The sequence below is a fragment of the Fringilla coelebs genome (assembly GCF_963513975.1).
Source record: "Fringilla coelebs genome assembly, chromosome: 8".
Lineage (NCBI taxonomy): Eukaryota > Metazoa > Chordata > Aves > Passeriformes > Fringillidae > Fringilla > Fringilla coelebs.
The window spans coordinates 31,311,390-31,333,460 of NC_140066.1; the positions used below are offsets into that span (position 1 = coordinate 31,311,390).

The 22,071-nt window shown below is 40.3% G+C and overlaps 1 protein-coding gene across 2 annotated transcripts in view; it reads right to left on the reverse strand.

The window, feature by feature from the left end:
- Positions 1–7,087: 7,087 nt before the first annotated feature.
- The window catches only part of CACUL1 (CDK2 associated cullin domain 1), a 44,091-nt gene continuing 29,107 nt past the window's right edge, over positions 7,088–22,071 (reverse strand). The window contains exons 6-10 of one of the 2 annotated variants that reach the window (XM_084210436.1): positions 15,723–15,812; positions 13,167–13,305; positions 11,808–11,864; positions 10,955–10,998; positions 7,088–10,512 (exon numbers count right to left, since the gene is read on the reverse strand). In XM_084210436.1, coding sequence (XP_084066562.1) covers positions 10,472–10,512; positions 10,955–10,998; positions 11,808–11,864; positions 13,167–13,305; positions 15,723–15,812 — 371 coding nt within the window. In that variant the 3' untranslated portion in view covers positions 7,088–10,471. The remainder of the gene's footprint in view (positions 10,513–10,954; positions 10,999–11,807; positions 11,865–13,166; positions 13,306–15,722; positions 15,813–22,071) is intronic. The other variant, XM_084210437.1, reaches the window with a different exon arrangement.

Below are 22,071 nucleotides of genomic sequence, written 5' to 3' on the forward strand. Positions count from 1 at the left end.
TAACTTTATGGCATTGCCATAAGGGGACCTTTTGTTCCAGTCCCAAGGTCTCCTTTCCTTCCCTTAAAATGAGATTTCTTGTGGTGTAACTCAATGACCTCCACTAAGCAGAGCTATTCACTAACAGCAAAATTAATCTTAATGCTAGACTAATGCAATTTATGGACAATTCAAAAGAGCATTCAGCACTTACAATTAGGACATAATTACGAGTTTGAAAGGAACCCAAATAACCATACCTGCTTTTCCTCACACAAGTTTCTGTCTGACAGTCCCCTGCAAAACAATTCCACAAATCCTTCTGGAGGGATCGAGTAGGGAAGTCCTGGACCTTCTGATGGCATTTTTTGTAACATTATGTTGCTACTGGAACCCACAGGTTTCCATATATTTACCCAGAGGCCAGGCAGCTCTGTTATCTGATGGAGGAATCTATCTATCTATCTATCTATCTATCTATCTATCTATCTATCTATCTATCTCTATAATTTATCTCTCTATCATCCATTATCTATCTATCTATCTATCTATCTATCTATCTATCTATCTTCTATCTCTCTATCATCCATCTATCATCTATCTACCTATCATTTATCTCTCATCCATCATCTATCATCTATCTATCTATCTATCTATCTATCTATCTATCTATCTATCTATCTCTCATCTCTCTATCATCAATCTATCTATCTCTCTATCATCTATCTCTCTCTCTCTCTATCATCTATCTATCTCTCATCTATCTCTCTATCTATCTATTTATCCATCCATCCATCCATCCATCCATCCATCCATCCATCCATCCATCCATCTATCCATCCATGCACTTAGAGGCTTGACCAGATGGGATGAATTCTGCCTCCTCACCCAAGCAGTTGGGCATTTACCTCACGTACTCCTCAGCAGCACCACGTTGCCTGTGGGGGCCAAGGAATGGCCCCAAGAGCACCAGGCAATCTGTGTTTGGCAGACATTGCAGGCTGAGCACTTGTATGGCCACTGGTGTGCTTTCTTTAGCTGTTTTGGTACTGCCATCCCTCAAGAGCTGTGAGCAGAGCCATTTCCTCAGGAAAAGCTTTTCTAGCCCTCCACCACAAGGCTCAGACAACACTGCAGGCAAACTGAGCCCACAGCATCTCCTTTACCATTCCTTGGTGAAGGAAATGGTCTGCAATGAACTCTCTGAGGCCTCAGCAGGCTCAAATAAACGCTGTCATTTATTGCCTAACCATTCTCTGCATGGATCTTTCCCGTGTCCCAGTTTTACAGAACATCCCTATTTGCTTTGTGCATAATTTAAAGAACAGCTGAGTGCTGTTTCCTTCCTTGTGCAAGACTGGATGCAGCCACATGTCTGAGCACTTCCCTGCACAAACATCTCAGCTCAAAACTGCAGCATTTGGTACTTTGCAGGGAAGTCCCCGCCAAGTTCAGAGCTTCAGTCTGTGTCTGTACCCCTGGAATCCTTCACCACTGGTTTTTGTCACCTCGTTTCACTGTTTTCCTTACAACCACCACTTCATTTTGTGCTGCCAGGTTTGCCTTATAGTACATTATCTTACTAAATTATGGACAAGAAGCTCCTCTGTGGTGACACTAACCCCTGACATGCTGAAGCCATGGCCAGACACATCCATCTTCAGCATAGATGAGCCCCGCTCAGTGTCTTTCAGTAATTAGGCAGGTTACTGAAATTTGGGTGTTTTTATCTCTTCAACTTCCAGGAATTCTCCACCAAGTGGGAATAAGCCTTTCTGACAGCTCTGAGTCAGAGTGAAAGGCAGAAAAAGTGACAGGTTTGTATGACTTGAGAATAAAACCAGAGAGAACACATCTGCTTCATACATATTGAAGTAGGCTACAAAAAAAGTGACAGCAGAAGGAAATCATACAATGTTGGAACCTACAAATCAGGAGAACCTGACTGACAGCACAGCAACAACTAGAGAATAACAGACGAGAATTGCTGGTAGAAAATTTAAATATATTTAAATTAATTCCCCCTTTCCTGAGAAAGCAATTATGTTGACGCTAGAAGTACCTAAGATTTCAATCTGTTTTGAAATATCAAGCTGTCAATATTTTCATCCATTTTGCAAATAACCATTAAGGGGAATTAAAATGCAACATTGCTCAAGGATTGCCAGTACATCATCCACACAGGAGAGAGATTAAAGCTGCCTTGACAGCTGCAGCCTCACCCAGCTGCAGCAGATGAACTGCCCACTCCAGAGCAGCACTCAGGGACAGGAGTGCAGAGAGAAAAGGATGCAGACACCTCTAACAGGGTGTAAAGGCTCTCCAGAGCACATCTGGACAGCCAGAAGCACAGATCAGGACCACTAAACTACTCAGAAAAAGGCAGAGACTGTCGAGGTGCATTGCTGTTCTTCCTGCACTGAGCAGTCCTGTCCTGTCCCAGCCTTTCTCCTCCAAGCATCAGCTTTTGGGGAGACACAGAGTAGCCCAGACTGTGCCCTGGCTAGGGGAGAAGATGGGGATTTGAAAGTGTCCAGCATGATCCAGCCAGAAGACACTGGACAGCTGAAATAGAGACAGTATGTGAAAAACACATGAAAAGTTACAAATTTCAGACACAGCTCAGGCAACGCACTGCAGAAGCAAAAACACGCTGAAACTGTGCCTGCTGGGGCACACACAAGCTTTGCACACTCCCAGGGTGTGGTCAGAGATAAGCTCTCCCAAGTGGTGAAGTGCTCCCTCTACTTTGCTCATGAGTTGACATGTCCAACATGACCCAGGGCTTTTTGAATTAGCTCTTCATGACTCTGAAAATTCTCAGAGATTAATACTGAGAGCCAAGGCTGTTGTTTGAAATTTATCTAGCCAAGAATTATTTCTTCTGTATGAATATCCTTCTTTTGCTTTAAATTCAGTTTATTAGCCTTAATTTGACCGATGAAAAATCAAATAAGTCACATAGTTCAATTAAAAGCAGCCAGACATGTTGGGCTTTTTCCTGTGCATATGTAGCCTACAAACAAATATAATAATGGCCAAAGCATTTGTTTGTATTCAACAGAAGAAGAATTCACCAGACTAAAGCAATCTTGAACCAAGTCACTCTGAGGATGCAAACAAGCAGAAAGTTAAATTAGCTCCCTGAGGAACTAACTTCAAATGTATGGTGATTTCAGGAGGCTTCTAAAAATCAATAGAGTTCTTGAAATACTTTATATACAACCAACCACTGGCTGCAAAGCAGCTAAATCAGTTTAAGGGTGGTTTGTCCTCCCCTGAGAATGGCTGAAAGGAGCACAAGCACCATTTGGGGGTACAATGGCCCCCTGCCCTCCCCAGCACACAGCTCCCAGCCAGGCTGGGCAATCCCTCTCTCCCCAGAACACCTCTATCAGCACACAGCTCTAAACTCTGGAACACGTGGAAAATGCCCTCAACCAGCCAGGGGCAGTCCCTGCTGCTCTGGCAGGGCAATGTTTTGTAGTTTGCCCAGCTTGATTCAGCTTTCTGCTCCTTTCTTCCCCAAAGGCCTTGGGAGAGTGGTGCTTTCATAGAATCACAGGCTGGTTTGGGTTGGGAGGGACCCTAAATTCCAGCCAGTGCCACCCCTGCCATGGCAGGGACACCTCCCACTGTCCCAGGTGCTCCCAGCCCTGTCCAGCCTGGCCTTGGGCACTGCAGGGATCCAGGGGCAGCCACAGCTGCTCTGGGCACCCTGTGCCAGGGCCTGCCCACTCTGAGTAAAGAATTTCTAATATCTAACCTGCTCTCTTACAGCTTAAAGCTGTTTTCTGCTCACTTACAAAAATACAGAGCAAAGGATAATTTTTTGTTTCCCCTTTATTAGGCAAACCACCTCCCATCCCTGAAGGTTAGCCCTGGGCATACACACACTGCCATTACCTGGAATTAAAAACCTTCCTGCAGCACATGTGGCCCAGGCCTTGGGGACCACTGTGCACCCAGCCCCTGCACTGCTGAGCACAGACCCTCCATGCCCATCCCACCCAGGATTTGGATTTTTCCAGGATTTGGAAACACAAAGCCACAATTTCGATTTCTTACAGAGCCCAGAGATGATTTAGCTCAGGAGGGGCTTTGGTAAATGTGCCTCAAAGGTGATTCCTGACATTTGCAGATCACTGACTGTGGCTTATTTAAAGTAACAATCAGAGAAGCAAGTGTGACAGTGAGGCACTGAAGGGCCCTGTAGATGAAACAGCAGCAGTGGGGATGTGAGACCTCAGCCAGAACCACTGGGGCTGCTGCACTGCTCTGCTCAGCCTCCTGCACTCAGTTTGGACCTTCAGGTGCCAGGAGATTCTCCCAGGATGAGCAGCTGTGCTGGCAAGCTGACAAGAGGACAGTGGCAAGTTATTAACTTATCAGTCCAAGTTCAGAGAGTTTGCAGCAAATTTGCAGAAACTCTTTGCTAAATAGAGCAGATGAAGTATCATGCTAAATTTTTTCTTGTTTCCTTTTACCCAAGGAAATCCCTAATTCATCAGCAAGGGCAGAGTGAGACACCACAAATTTCCACCTGAAATTTTGTCACCTGTGCTGTGAAAGTTCAAACCCTTAGGTCTCCCCAGCAATTCATATAATGGAGAAGCTTTTCCACAAGAAGAAATTCACTGGGAAGCTACTCAGCAGGAACTGACAGTACTCCCAGCAGAGAGAGATCAGCATCACATTCCTACAGCACTGGGGTCCTGCTCACTGCAGTGCTCACAACAAGCTGAGAAGGAGGTGAACAGTGAAACATGAAGTTCACGTGCCATCATCACCCAGGGAAGTGCAGAACCTTGGCTACAAAGAGCCACAGGACTCCATTTCACTCAGCCAGGGGCTGAGAGCTCCAAACACGTCTGATTGCGGTGATTTACAAAGAGAGGCACTGGGAAAACGTGATCCAAACTCTGCTTTCACCAGGAGGAGCTGCTGCTACCCACAAAGGGCATCCTGGCACTGTAACAGCTGTAAGAAGGGTTAGCTTCATATACAGCAGCTAGTAAGAAAAGGCAAACTCAATGCTGGGAATTATTAAAAAAGAAATAATAAAACATAATTATGCCAGAGCATGAAAGAACTGAAGATGCAGTTTTTCATTCCACGTCACATTCCCAGAGGGAAACAAGTATGGAAGCAGGATTTCACTTTATGGGTGTTTCTCCCCTGCATATCTGTAACTATGGCACCCTGAAGCAGATCACAGCCATAGCTGGCAAGCACATTTCACTTGAATATGTATTCAGAAGTTGTAACTGAGGGAACAAATAGGATAATGAGATTATTTCCAAAACAAGTGGATAATCACCAGGCATGACGCATCTCTGCGTTTTAAGGGCAATGATTATTTTACAGCTCGGATGGAATTCTGCCTCAGATCCATTCCAACAGACATCCAAACTGTGTACCTGAAACAACTGAGGCTGTCTAAGCAACTGGGAGCAGCAGGTGCCTGCTCAATAAAGGCTTAATACAGAAACAATTAAGAATAAGAACCAAGCAGGCCTGTTTTCCTTCTGCTCTTGCACAGGTAGGACTGGTCCTGTCCGCCAAGTTCTGCTTCCAGCTCCTTCCACGAGGTGGGTTCAAGTACCAGCAGCCCACGGGCAGTAACTGAGACCTCAAACCAGAAATCTGGGAGCACAGCCATTTACTGATGGATGGTACCTGCTAGAGAAGCCTTTTTCTTTTTTACATTGACCACACAGGGAATTTGAGTCAGGAATAGGTAATTCTTAGATTTCAAGCCCTGACCTGTTTCAAACTGAATGTCACTGCTCAGCCCCTCCTGCCACAGGAACAGGCAGCTGTGGAGCTGAGAGGTGAGCTTACAGCCCATCAGCTCTCCCAGGGACTGTGTAGAGGCATTTGGGGCGTTTGCTGGCAATGCAATTCACTCCACGGTCACTGGATGTTTCCACAGGACAGCAGTGTGACACTCACCCCAGGGATCCCCTTCAGACCTATCCCAGCTATCCCATAATTGAACAGGAGCTCTCATCCTGGCAATGCACCTCATGCACAGGGCAGCATCTCCCAAGCACCCTGAGATATTAATTCATGAACTGATCTCTGTACAAAGCCATCCAGTTTGCAGTTTCCAGTGGTGCAAACCATGAGTAATAACAAATCAATTACCCACTGCTCTCTAACAGAATCCTGTGCTGACCCAGGTCATCACTGAGACTGGAACAGTCTCTGCTAAGGAACACTAATTGAAAAACAATACTAATGAGGCAATAAGTGCCATTACTAAATCCATTCTGTTGTCATCATTAGGCAAGTCAACATTCCTGTTCTGGGCTAATTAGGTCAGATAGCAGAAGCTCAGAAAGATGAAGACTAACCAAGTGTATCTGGAGCATTCCAGAGACAGCCAGGAGGGATTTCTGAGCACTCATTGCCTATGGAATTTTGGAATCCCCTTAACAAGTCATTCCAGTTAGATCAAGATACATTGGATTAATCCTTTCCCTCACTCTCTCTAGCAAAGCACTTCATCAAGGAGTTTCCAGCTGAGGCCAAATCAGCAAGTTTGCCCTGTTTTGCTCATGCAGTAATGCTGATTTTCTGTCCTTCCTGATAGGCAGGGGACAACTTCCCCTCACAGGTGACTCTGGGCCCTTAAAAGTCACTCTATTTCAATGCTACAAGGGTGAAATTTAGATTCTCCAGCCTTTTTCTTTTAACAGGCACTAGGGACAATAAAGTATCTTGTAGGGCCAGTATCACACTGACTTGTGTTAAATTTACAAAGTCAATTCCCATGGCTTGTAACTACTGGAATGACACCTGCCAGAATAAGTCCCACACCTGGTTCAGGCCTACCATAATTACTCATACCTGAAGTTTTTAAGCTACCAAAAATATCCTTGTTTATCCCAGATGAAATCCAGGATGTCAACTGACCCTAAAGGCCCACACTGTGAGCTTGAACTAAGTGCCCTCTGGACACCCTGTGCATGTCAAGGCATCACACAAAAATAAAAAACAAAACCAAAATTCTTTGTTTTCTCTCTGTTGGAGTTGGGTTGATGACAGGAGTCAAATTCAAGTGGTTGGTTTTTATTCCATAGTTCTACAGAATATTCCTTTCACTAGGGTTGTCACAGTGTACATGAGAAACATTTTTCAGTCACTCAAAACATGCCCTTTGTAGTTCTTGAGGGTTTTGTTTGGTCTTTGTAATTTTTAAAAAGTAAATAATTATGTCAGGGACAAATTAAAAGGGATGAGTTTGGCTGATCACATTTCCATCAAATGACAGGAGTCAAAAACTTCAATGCATTAATCTGTAAACATTTCCCCAACAACTGCAGGAAGGAGATGCAGCTGAAGAAGAGTTGGGTACTGACTTGGTTAAACCCCCAACCCCATCATTTGTACCAAAGACCATCTTAACCATGTAATAACAACTGTCAACCATTAGTCAGCAAGCTGAATTCAAATATTTCAACTTCTCAAAGAAAGAAATGAAATTAATCTAAAAATATTTTAATGTAGCAAGCTTGGCTATAGAACCAGTGCAACATAAAAAGGACACCCATTGTATAACCAACTTCACTGCTTAACAAAGTAAGCTACAGATGCAACAGATTCACCACAAGTTATTTGGTTAAATTAAATACTGAAGTTAGAATCATGCTGTTGGTAATTCTGGTTTTACAGTACCAATGCTCAAGTTGGCTGAGTTAGTTTGACTGTAAGTAAAATGCAAGTTTACAGAGAAACAAAATCATTTAGTATAGTATCCTGTATTCTGTTCCATGCTCAGTCACAATGATAATGTCTTCAACAGATAAACAACATTTCAGCATTATGTAAATAATGCCAAAACATACAGGAATTGTAATGCCAAATTTACAACATAATACAGTGCTCAACAAACAGATTCCTCAGGCATGGGGGCAGTGGTGACAATGCTAAACAGGACTAGAAGCATCCAAGCCCTACTCAGTGCATACACAGTGGACCACACTGACAGGAATGCTTTACCTTTTGATGGAATTGTCCCTCTAGGAGTTTGTGTCCCAAACATAATGCAATGGAAAAGGAATGTTAAACCTTTGCCTCAGACTTGAAGCAAAAGCACTACATGTTATTTACAAACCTGAACCAGTAAAACCACTTTAAGACCAGAGAAAAACTGTGGTCACTTGACAGAGATGACAGAGCTTGGTTACTGTACTGTGTGAACCAGGATGGAAATGAAGTTGTAAACAAATTTAACCAAATCAGGTTAATGCATCTATTCTTAACTCAAGAATATTGCCATTTCAGCAGACAGTGATTTTTAAAGCTAAGGACACTATCAGAGGTTTTATTTTTGTTTAAAGCCAAGACTTTAAAAACCTGGAAGATGGCAAATTATTTTTGTTCCTTATTAGCCTTCATTAACTTCTCCACACAGCACACTTCAACAAAATTTTCAAACCCCCTGATTTTATCTAATTCTGCTCCAACCTAAGTACCTGGTAGCAAAGTTGAAGCAGACACTACCAACACCTTAAAATCCCGTTCAGAGAGGCTTGGTTTACACCACTGGGGATGAGTTCAGATTGCTGGCATTGCTCTACACTGAACACAAAACACTGAAGCATTCTTGGAAAAGAAACACGTCCTCAAAATTAAACAGGCTTTGCAAATATGCAAAACATAGGAAAATCATATTTGAATCTCTCAATCCCAGCAGTGTCAAATTCATTCTTCCTCTCCACCCTCCAACTAAATCACATTGTCAAAGTGGCTGGTGAGACACTGATGGAATTAAATCCTCTGACATAAAGCCTGGATACAAAACAAAAAGAAACTTTGTCCCTGCCGCATCTATTTTTTTCTTTTTTCCTTGCATTGTGTAATGAACCCATACAAGCATGAAAGGAGTTGTGTTGGTATTTTGTCTTGTTTTTTAAAACAGGCATAAGAGTTGTGCCAGACAAAACTGAACAAACTTTTATTTCACTTCAGAAAGATTTTTTTTATATTACCAACTTATTTCTCTTCATAACTAAAGGTGATATAAAATAAATCCATAGTAATGAAAAAAAACCCCAAACCCTGTAATCAAACTGCTTTTTCAAGTATGTTTCTCCCCTCATGAAAGAGCTGCATTAGCCATACTGCTGATTAAAACCCACATCACAATGAGCAGACTTAGCCCCTAGGCCCAGATTCCCTGCAGATGGGCTCAGCTGGATCTCCAGGACACAAAACTGGAGGCAGGAGGCAGATGGGCACATGCACACTTGACATCACTCCTGAAATCCCTGATTCTGACTACACCCACTGTCACAGCTCCATCACCTCCCCCCAGCAGGAGAAATGGCACAGGAGCCACACAGTGATGTTGGACAGGTACCGTTGCTCAGCCCAGTGCAAATCTTGTGCTGATGGAGATGCACTTTGCAGAGCTACCAGACTGGAGAGTTTTGCCCACAATGTTCTTACAGAGCACAACATAAACCACATCCTGGTATTTTGTTCAGTCTGGAATTCTCATCTTCATCTATTGCAATTATGGAATCATAGAATCACAGAAGAGTCTGAGTTGGAAGGGATGAGGATCATCCAGTCCAACTCCTGAGGCCAATGAAACATCAGTGAGGGAGATTCTACAAGAGTTGGTCCCTGCATTAAACACTTAATACACATGAAAAATTTGGGACAATCTTCCAAGTCACTATTAGTGATGGTGATAGGTGCAACTTTCCTTCCTTCCTCCTTATTTTCACTTCCTATTAATGCAAGAGAAAAGTGCAACTTTGCAGCATGTTTGTTCACATCAAGTTTTTCCTCAAGAACACATTTTGCAGGAACAAAATATGGTCTATAAAGTTGCAAAGTGCACAAGCTGAAGGCACAGAGTACAAACACATAGGAAAACAGATTTCAAAATACCAAATAACAAAAAAAGAGATAAAAGAAAAATCTGGAATTCAAAACTCCCTGACAGAAGATACATTTATATGGGACCAACTCTTGAAAGGTGACAGGTTTTAAACTAACAAACAAATACTGCAAAATAATGAAACTTTATTCTTATTATTTAAGTAGAAGCTCCAGAAAATAACTTGAAGTTTAAAATCTAATACACTGACATGTTAACTAGTTTTAAGAATGTCCTTAATATTAAGAAAAGAGTGCAAAAAGGATTCTTCTGTTCTAATGCTTTTGGAAGCTGCTGATTTTGGCTGCCCATTCCCACTTTGAAAGGATTGTTTTTCAAGGTGCATTCCTCACAAAGGTCACAGAAGAAGAGCTTGTTGATAGACCAGACCAAGGAATTTGTCTTTCAAAGTCATTCCAACTGTAGCAGCAACTGACATTTTAATATATAAAGAAGAAAGTCCAAAACTCTTCTTTGAGGCATAGTTTGCGTCAGAGCTTGAGTATCAGCAGTTGCCAAAGGAGGCTCCAGATATCACCTGTGCTCCTCCAGTGTCTGTTCTGGCCAGGAATAAAAGCTGATCCAGTATATTCACTATCTGTATCCCCTGGAGCTTGCACAAGCTGATGAGCCATCTGAAATTACAGAAAAAGTTAAGAAAGTCTCTCATGTTAAACTTCCACATTACATCTCCCAAAACACAGCAGAGTCTGCAAAACATTCACACAGAAATGTCCATTCAGACATTTCAGCCTACACTAAGAGTTCATCATAAACAGTGACATTTTGTGGTAGGGAAAAAAGTGAACATACTCAGCTGAAAGCACATGAGGAAACTTGGTGGTAAGAAGGGCATAAAATGAGCAGAAGTGAACAACAGTACCAGAACTGATACCATTCCCCAAGGGCTCCGTGTCCAAGCAGTTTGTATTATTCTTGACATGGGAAAGGTTACACTGCAGACAGCTGTTCCATGTGGAGATGCAGCCTCTGACACCTCTGCCCACCCTGAGAATCCAGAATTCCAGAAGGACCTGCCTGGCCAAGCTGTGAGGGCAGGGCTGGATCTGTACTTACTGTAAGTTAACTCTTCTCCAGCTCTCTTGCGTGACTGGTCACCTCTGTGAGAGAAGGCAAAGAAAGGCGTTTTCAGGATAACCTCAATTAAAGATGATCCTGCTCCTCTGGACCTTGAAAGGTCCCTACCAGCCCCAACCATCCTGTGATCTTCAGAACAACAGTGAAACACCTTAGCACAATCAGCAGCTTCTAGAGATTAAAAAAAAAATTGCAAACATACTACTACTACTACTACTACTACTACTACTACTACTACTACTACTACTACTACTACTACTACTAGTACTCAATTTACTCAAAGCCTAAGCTATATTTCATAGATTTAATTAGTTCATGCTTTTGCTACAGACAGTAGGCTTGATCTGATAGGATAATTTTTTACAAAATGAAGATGAGGAAAAAATGCTCAGACGCAGTTGGAGTTTAAAACATGCATAAAATTTTTTTCCGCAGTCTGAACTGCTCAACCAAACTTTACAGAACTATGTGAAAAAACTCTCTATCTGTCAGTCTGAGAAGATGCTCCTGAATGTTACAGACTCTAAGCAAGTCTGAGCTGACAACACTTGCTCTTTAAGCAGAAGATTTTACCACTTAATGGTGTTGATAAGCTGTTGTTCTTCCACTAGAAGCTGATGTGCAATTACTGCTGCTGAATACCTCACTGTGCTGTGTTCCTCATGGTTATTGCTTTCAATCTCACTAATTCTGTAGGTGGCTGATAATAGTTCTGCTTACAAGTGCATTTCACCAGTTTCACACTGCTTAGAGAACTAAACGTGACATTTCGAGTACTAACAGTCTATATCCACAAAACCAAGCGGTTTGAAAAATGTTTTTCTTTAGTTACCTGAAAATGAGAGACTTGGCTGTGAAGTTCTTTGGCTGGCTCTGTAAGGATGAGAGACTGTAGGAAAGGATGGGAAGTGTAGTAAGGGACACTGACCATTGCAAGGCAAAATGCATTTCAAAAAACCACTTGGTTTTGTGGATATAGACTGTTAGTACTTGAAATGTCACGTTTAGTTCTCTAAGCCATGTGAAACTGGTGAAACGCACTTGGTAAGCAGAACTATTATCAGCCACCTACAGAATTAGTAAGACTGAAAGTTTGACAACACCAAACTGTTCCCTTTTCTGTTTTGCTCTATACATTACGTTCTTTTGTCAGCATTACGTGCCTACTCAGTTACAGAGTCTCACACTTCTGTTTCTTGGGCCAAATGCACTGCTTTTCTCAGCCAAGGTCTGATGGTTTTATTATTATGCTTATCTCTCAAAAAAATTCTTTTCCTCAACAACCAGCCTTTACAAGGAAAGAGTCTGCACCACATCATTTGCATTTGGGTCAATGGTACAGCTCTGCAGCTCAATAATTTACCAAGCTGTGAAGAGAGAGATGACCTTTGAGGAAAACTTTGGGGTACGAAATCCAGAAATACACCCAGCACTAAACACACATCTAGTGGATGTTCAAACTACAGGGCCAGACTCTCAGCATTGCACAGGTAACAATGAAAAATGAAGATGTTTTCTCTTTATGAAGAAATGAACCTCTTGGGAGTAGAGCACGAGGCTTCCCCAGCCTGATCTTACAGTGTGAGAATACTGCAGGAATGGTGAAAGTGCTGTGCCTTTGTCTGGGCAGAAAAACAGAACACCACAGAGCAACAGGCACTGCCCAGAGGGAACAATTTACATTTGAAGGTTTTCTGCTGTGTCTTTTACTGTTTATTCCTCCCCCTTTTCCCCCTCCCTGATTCAATACTCAGATGGGAAATGTCTATTTAAAATAAACACCTTGCCTGTATAAATAACTCTGAAAGTGGAGTAAGGAGAAAACTGACATTTCCAGAAGCACCACAAATAAAAGAGAGCTTATAGAAAGTAAACAGCCAAAGTAAAGGTTAAAGTTGAACAGAACCATGATCATGCAGTAGAAGCACAACCAAAACCAAAGGATGCATGAACTGCAAGCAACCTGATCAAAAAATGTCAAGCCTTACAATTATCTACTTTTTAGGTACCATCTGCAGTACAGGGCTGTTAGTGCTCAAAAGACATTGAAAATAAGGCCATATTTCACATACTGAATTGTGAAGGTTCTGCATTAACTCTTAAATTATTTCTTCAGTGTTTTTAGGAGTATCCTTTTTTATCATTTCACCACTGTCCTGCACAATCACTACTAAAGATGAATAATTATTACCTAGTAAATCCATTCTGAATAAGCTCTCTTTGAAGTTTCTGGTCTTGAGCAGCATATTCCTGAAGCTCAGATTCCACAGCAGGGGGTAGAATATTTGGGATGAATTTAGAAAATAAAGCTGGTGCCATCTGTACCCATTCTGTAAGAAGACAGAAAGCAATAACAAAATACATGAAAGAGATATTTTGTGACATTTTTACTGTTTGACAAGTGTAACTTTATTTTGAATACATATTAGGATTTTGAATTTTACAAAAAAAGGAAAAAGAAAAAACCCCAAATCCAGAGAAACCATGCCTTAAAGCAGAACAAATAATGAGACTGTTGAAATCAGATGTCTACATTCAGATAGAAGAATTACTATTTTTCTCAACCTCGTCATCATCAAATTGAAATTCAGTTCTTGCTGCATCTCACAGGACCTGCTGAGTCCCTGGATACTCTTAAGGACAGGCAACTGATGATCAGCAAACTCACTTGGATAATCAGATAATGATTGTAACAGTATACTCCAGGAAATCTATCCCCAAAGTGTACCCTTCTCTCTCCTGAGCCTTGCTTCTAAAAATCACAGCAGTATCATCATACAACCCTACTCCTCCATCCCCATTTCAAAGGAATTCATGCATTTCTCTTATTGATCTTCCAAAGCTTATACAAACACTTTTTTAATGTTCATTATATAAGTCTAACCTGTACTAGTTCAGCTTCAGGACAGAAATGTGATTTAATTCCACTGCACTGAACACTGTTTTACAGGAGCAAGAGAATTTACCTTGAAGTTGCTTCAAGGCTTTAAGACTAAACAAGGCATGAAAATTTGGTTTACAGCAACTATATAGCAAGTTCTGAGAAAAATAAATAGCCTTCAACTATTTCTGCAGCCAGACTTTCCACAGGCTGTAGGAGTTACCTGAAATTTGATCTTGGAAAAAAGGAACATTTTTAAATTCACTGAGGAACATCACAAGTTTTTATACAATTCCCACAGTCCTGCAAACCAACTGAGGGAGCACTCAACCCCCTAACCCAGAGCAGTGGTAGAGGCTTTAAAAAGGACTGGCCCCAGTACTGAGCTGGGATTAAAAGAGAGTTTGGGAAGTGTGACAGCTGTTAGGAATTTTCAACCTGAGGAGGAAAAAAAGGAAGAGAATGAGAAGAGGAAGCCCCTGGCTGCCAGCCAGGGCCCTCAGACACCCCCAGGGTGCCCTAATCCCAGAGCACCTTCCCCTGGCCCCAGTTACCTGCTCACCAGTCCCACCAGACACCCAATGGAGCAGCCCCACAGGGAAAGTGAGCAGCACTGCCTCAGAGGAACCCTTGCTCTGACTGATTCAGAATTCATCCCCAAGAACTAGGATCACCAAAGAACAGCTTTTTACACCAAGAAAAGTCTATCCTGGGCTTGTCAACTACTCAAAATCTGGCTGGTCCCATGGTACCAACCCAAAGGAGTCTCTGATGTGCTGCGGACAGCAAGACAGGGATCATCTGAAATGGAAAACTGTGAAATCACAAGTCCATCACCTACAATATGAAGTGTGGTGAAAGAACAGCCACCCTGAATTGCTTTTAAAAGAGTAATACTTTTATATTTATGTATACACCCTTCCTATCTTTGGTCCTGAACATTTTCTAAAACTGAAATTAGCATTGCCTTAAAACTGATGGAAGTATGTTCATTTTGCTGATGTAAAAATAATCTTTGATTACAGAAAGTGCATTTGTACATGTAGAGTCCACTATATTCCTGGATTGTACACATTCTAAATAGTGCACTAAAGTTTTTTTTAAGGGATTTCCATTCTCATTTCTATTTCCACAAATGGGGACTGCAAAAATAGACTGAAGCTCAGGAACAATCCACTCAGGCATGCCACAGTAAGAAACTGTCAGTACTGTAAAAGGAAGGGACACAGGTACCATTTATTTATGGATATTGTGAACACTTCCTGATTCTAATATTCTTCTAACTTCTCAAATACAGGGTAAGGCTCTCCTCAGTTCTCCAAAACTAGGAAGATTCTTGTACAAAATTGATTAAAGTCTGCAATACCATTTTCCTTTCAATACAATTGTTATAGCATAAGATACCACAATGTATTCACAAGTTAAAATTAAGCTCTTCCATGAAATACTACCAACAAAACAATGGCTTCATAAAAGAAACAGTAAATCATTCACCTCATGCCAAAGATCTGGTTGTTTGAAAAGTGACTCTCAATACAACTTTCACCATTTCAATACTCTAAATTTCCACCATGACTGACCCATTAACATCCTTCTTTCCTTATTTCTACAAGGAAGGAGTGGATCTTCCCTTTGTCTCCAGAACAGAGGGCTGGGTTGTTTTTTTTTTTTAAGTATTTGGTATTCACACAGTACCTTGCCCAGATGACAGACAGGCAACAAGAACCAGGATGGAACTGAGCATTATAATGCACAAAACACAAAAGACTTTGATTGTTAACTGTGCATTAGTTAGAGAGCAGACACATTTTGGCACACAAATGACAATCACAGGATGGGATCAGTACAAACATTTTTCCTTTTTACCTGGTCGTAGTGTATACAGGCCTTTCACAATATTTGCCATGGTTGAAGGAGTTATTTGAAACGGTGTTGACTGAGCTTCCAAAAGTAAAGCTGAAACAAAATTAACACAATCAGCAACTTGTCCAACCAAGAAATACAGGTTCTTACACACGGATTCTTTTAATCAAAAAAATACAGTAATGGTGCTTTTTTTGGCACCTGATGTCCTCACAAATAAAACAAACACATATCTAATTTCAATTTATTCTCAAGAGTAATAAAATATCACCTTTAGATAGAAGTATCCTGCTCAAATAACGTAGAGTGAAAATGTAATAGCTTCTTTTTCATTCATTGGAGGTAGCAGAAGTTCAGCAAGACCAAGCAGGTGATGGCTTTGAGTATTCAGACACAGAACTGAAGCAAACTCATACCATGTGTGTCAAAACACCTGAAGATCCACAATTCCTTATTTTACAGCATTTAGAATCTTGCACACAAAACTAAGATGGATTGAAAGTTTGTGCACTTGTAGTACAAAAATTGTAAACATCCAAAAAGAAAAGTTGTTCTTATAAACACAAGTTAATAAACTGCACCTTCCTCTTGAGGAAAAACCTGCCAATAGCAGATTTACTGTTTATGTTGTGATGTACAGGTTTTTATCCTTATTTGTATTTACATGAGCTTTGTACATACATCTGAATTACAGAAACACACACCTACAAAAGAAAGAAATTAAGAAAGTGTAAATGAACTGCTACATCTTGATTTTTATTTCTCTACCAAGCAGTTGAGCACCTTTCTGTGCCCACCATAGGAGGAGAAATGACTCTTACAATTCTATTCAAGGGACATGTCTCTTGGGCTTCCATTGGAGAAGCTCTCCTTTTTAAGCTTCAGAGCATCTCCAGTTCTGGCTTCAGCATCTGCCACTAGAATACTTTAAATAGAAAGAAAAATCTTCAGTAGCATATTTTTCCTTCTCTTTCTGAAACTATTTAAGTGGCTCATGTCATAGGAAAATGAAAACAAAATACTTTTTTTAACCTTCAAGTAATCAAAGTTGTTATATTTAACTGTTATGGATGAATTTGTTTTACAAAGAGCCATCTTAAAAGTTCTTGCTCATTTCAGAAGAAGCCTTGAGGGTATGAGAGCCTGTGATCTGTTCTGTAATGACATATTTACAGCCCCTTTCCTAAAGGTTTGTCAAACAGTCTCTTGGCAGCCAAGAAAGTTGGAAATCACAGAATTAAAATGGGCATAGTGCTTTATGTGACAGTAATGCACAATCCAAACAATGTGTGTGCATATACAAATATTTATATCTTTAATTAGACTGTGGCCACTTCAGCCTAAGCATCACCAATAGACTTGCAGAGTATCCAAAAAACTGTGAATTTGTTCTTCATATGTAGACATTAAATTATGCAAAACAAATTAATTAAAACAAAAAAATCTTTTTTACTGCGGCTTCAGAAATTAACATTTCTTATCTTGCTTTCTGCAAATGCACACATCACCTGCTACAATGCAGATATAAATCACTCACTCCTGATTTACAGTCAATAAATACAAGCATGACAGCCTTATGTTCAACAAGATAACAAAGTAATGGCATGTATTTCCTGATTCTCAATAAAGAAAATTTAAAAATATCCAGTTCAAGAAGCAGCATGAACAGTATGAACTAGCTAATACAGTATGAACTAACCCAGCTTGTCCAAAAGCTGAACATCAAGCCTCAAAAAATGAATGGCACTGCTGTAGGATTTGTGTTTTCAGAATGATTTCCATAAGAGCAAACAAGACTCCTCTCTGGATAGAAACAAAAGATCTCAATGTAAATTTAAAGACAAAGTTGTAAACCAAGATGCAAAGATGTAAAACTTCTTTGTATAAAATTCATCTTCAGTTTTGCAATGAAACAAACTTAGACATTCATTCAATCCTGTATTACTTCTTGAGAGGCTCACTCAAGGAACAGAAACAGTTCTGCCAGACATGCTGAAATTATCTCTGTTGTTATTTTACAATCTTACAAAGGACTAACAAATACTAAGGCTTTGACTCTTGCTTTATTAGAATAATTAGTCAGAGTCTACAACACAGAAATTGCACAGACTCCTTGTACCCACTCCCAGACCTACACCTGCAGCATTTACAAAGACAGAGAAGGGAGAGGCAAAATAAAGCTGAACCTCAGCTGAATGAGAGTGCTAATGGCACCATGATACCATCTGACCACCTCCACAGTGCTCACAAATTAATACCACATTCTACAGACTACACAACTAACATGCAAACAAGTTAATTAACCTGGAAAGAGTCTGGAAAATAACTCCTGGCAGAATCAAAGAAGAGAAGTGTGGGTTCCCATGATGAAAAATATTAAATGCAGAAAGATACAAAATACTTCGAAATATTCTTGAACACAATACCTCAAATGGCCTCAAGGATTCTTGAGAAACACTGAATGAACAGTACTGGAGTAAGTGAGGTGTGAACCTGCAACACTTCAGGTACCCTGCAGTAATCAAGTTACCCCAATAGTGCACAGTAGCACTGGAGAACCACGGCCCTAGATGAACATTTAAGCCACTTCCTAATTACAGAGAGGCACCTGGGGCAAGATCCAGGAGCCCAGTAATTCCAGGAGCAGCAGATGATATCTCAACAAGTTGAAATTCACTTGTTCATAACTCAAGACTGACTTGCAGAAACTAGGGTTTAGATGTTCTTAAAAGCCTTTTTTTTCCTTCAACATTCCCATGAAAACAGATTTATTTTACTTGCTGAAGATGAAACTTTTCTGAACAGTGAAACTTCTTCCTCCCTCTGTAGTAATCTCACAGAATTTCTAAGTCAGCTATTTTAACAAATCATACTTAAGTGTGACTTAGGCAGATGTGTTCAAAGTTGTAACTGCTCAACAATGCAGCTTAAAAAAATTATAAACCATATTCCCACTAAAAGCAGCCCCAAGGCATTAGTCAGCTGTGCTCTCCAGTCTCCAACAGCAGCAGAACCCATTGCTTAACATAAACAGATGCTGGAGATCTTTGTCCTGCTGTACAATCTGGGCTTTTCAGGACTTAATTCCACTGTGTATGCAATGTCTGTATTATTGTGCAGAGTGACAACCTCAATACTCCCAGGGAACTGAGCCCTTACAAAAGTGCACAGCATTTCTGCCTTCTGCTGCAGATCCCATGGAGTCAAATCTGTAGTAGATAAATTATCTTTCCCTCAGCCAAATTGTTCAGGGTCCATCTGACCACACAAACCTTTCCATTTCACTGTGATAAAATCCCATTCAGCTTCAAGATGGTTCCTTTATCCCAGTCCATGCAAAGCACTGGATTGAACCCCAAAGCCAACAGCAATTAAACAGGGAGGGAACTGCCACAGCTGGCAGCCAAAATGCAGCTGAAAAGTTTTGTTGTTGCCATTTTGGGTTGTGGTTTTCTGTAGGTTGGTCAGGTTTTTGTGTTTGTTTTTTATTGTTGTTATTTGGCATTTCTGGTTTGTTTTTTGTTTGCTTGTTTGTTTTTACCTGCTGCCTATTTTATTATTAAATTGTCTGATGCAACTTGATCATATATTACCTATCCCATATTAACTACTGATCTAGAACTTCAAAAGCCTTTTGAATGAAAACTGACTTTCTCTTTGGCTTAACCCTCATATTTGCAGTTATATCAAACTCCTCATGATCAGGGGTTTTATCTTCCTCTAAACAGAACTGAAAATAAATTTTTACCAACTTAAATTAGTTGTAAGTTTTTAATGAATTAAAATGTATATCAGGAAAAAAAACTATAAAAAAAAATTTATTAGTATGCATTTTCCACTAGGCATTTAATAAAGCCACAGCTTACTTTAAAAATATTCATTACATAGACCAAAAACTTTATTAAGTACATAGTAAAAATGCTACAAAATAAAAATTCCGAGTGTTAATCACATGGAAAATATTCAGTGCTGTAAAAAGAATAAATATGAAAAGCAAAGCTATAAATGTAGAGATATATGCTTTTGGACTTGTATAACTGGAAAATAGGGTGGTATTTTCACATATATAATTTTATGAGGGCTTATTGAAATTATAATATTATTCCTATTTCTTTGCCAAGAAAGATTAACCATGGTGGTCATTACCTGAGACTGTATTTTCCAACTTAATTTGAGGTGCTGCAACTCAATCAACATGAAACAAGGAAAATAAGAAATGTAGCTGCAAGTTTTTAAAATGGCCTAGAGTTCTTTCATGAAAGGTTTAGTTCAGAGACAAAATTTGCATGTAGATTGTTATTTAAAGAATTTGAATGTGTTCTACAATACTTGCTAACAACCCAGACTGCCTCCAGTATTGTTACAACACAATTACTTAGTCCTTAGCTGTCAAATTACAACTGTGACTTCAATATTAGTGATGGCCCCCTTGAACTGCTGAGCGTGTAAATATTGATTATTCCATCAGATCTACAGAGCACAGAGGGTATAAAACATTACCAGCTACAAAAGCTCTCTTAGTTAGTCCTGCAGAGTGTAAAGGTGTCTGCTGAGGTCTAAGGAAAGGGAGACATTCATGTGACAAGAGTTTTGAAGGAATGGTTGACTTTCCTGCAACAGCAGCATCCCAGCACATTCCCCATGGCTGGAAAAGAAGTGGAACAATACTGCAGCTGATCTTCACTATCAGTTATCTGTGTCTATTATTATTTGGAAGAAAAGAAGGAAGGAAAACGCTGAAGGTTAGAATTGGAAACTTGAAGTGATTAAACTATTTGCCAACATAAAATAAGTTAGAAATTAAATACTGAAATTCACAGTCCTGTACATGCATAAAATTCATTTATAAATATTTTTAATGAAGAACTTTAGAATAACTGCATCCCTTCCCTACATCTCAAAAAAAGGACTTTTTTGCTACAGAACCCTCTTGCCCCCAACTCAATTACTGTAAGAAGCTGGAACCTCAACACCTTCATAGCTGAGGAAAAGAGTACATTAGCTTTTAGTTTCAGAGGAATTCTAACAGAAATCACCCTGGTTTAGTCTGGCACAAACCCACTGGTATTAACTGGTATTTTCTCCTAGTTTTCCACTACCTTGCTTCATTTTTAAGGTCCTGAGGAAGAAACCCAATTTGATTTTAACCTATCCTGACACATATGCTTATTCTAAGGACAGTCACTCCACAGGCCAGTAATTCTGCCTTTTTAAATTTTTCTTTAAATAAATCTCCCTTTTTTTCTGTCTCATTCTTAAAAAGCAAGAAATACAATTTATGAGCATGGCACAGTAGAGTTCTGCAGATTTTCTTCTCATACTAACTTTTCAGAGTTTAAGAAGAAAGCAAAGCAGTGTCTAAAGGCTGAGTAACATCCAATATATTGCAAAAGGAAAGGGCCTCAGTAGTCAAAAAAGACATTTTTAAAACACATTGCTTCTGTCATCACAGTAGTCACCCTGAATCCCAAACCAAAAAGAATAATGATTTCAAACTCCTGAGGGCAGGTTCCATATTAAAGCTTTAGTTTAGATTAGAAATGTGATTTTGAAACAAATTCACTGATCATCCCCACATTGCTGCTCCTTGGTTGGTATGACAGAGCTGTGTTGGAGCATATTTAATTCCTTTTGGGCAAGATGAAACCAGATGTGCTCAAACTGCTACTCCCTGTCCCTGTCTGTCCAAAGGAGCAGACATGACAAAGGAGGAAATAAAAAGGGAGAGGTCAGCACTGTGTCCTCAACACCAACAGGGAGGCATTTCATATCTGCTCCCTTTACACCACCCCACTTATTGATGCAGACATAGCCTAAACCATGCAATGAAACCCCAGCTCTTCCTACAGAGCCCAAACTCTCAGATAAAAGCTCGTGGTTCTGCTGCACCAAACCTATAATGATGCTCCAGGCACTGCTGTCAAAAGCAGCTCAGGACAGACATTCAAGAACAAGATCATTTTCCTTATGAAACAGTCATTAAAGGAAATGAAAGCACAAAGAACAACTTCTCCAATGTCAGCAGCATACAGAAAGGCTGGGGGCAATGCTCTGTGCAAGAGCCTGAGACACCATGACAGTGTTTTCTCCCCTTGTCAGGCATTTTCTCTGCAGTTTGTGCATCAAGGCAGTAACAGGTTGCTTCTCATGTGCAGATTGTTTGAGAAAGGTGACAAAATTGAGGGGGAAGAAGAAATGCCACCTCAAACAGGGTGAATGTCAATTCAATCCATCTTTTTCTTGTCTATCTGTGCCAAAGGGTGAGGCAAGAGGAGTGAATTAAAACACCCAGCACACATCAAAACAAACCCTGTGGTCTCTGTTGTAGCTGTAGAGTCAGGCCATGAACTTG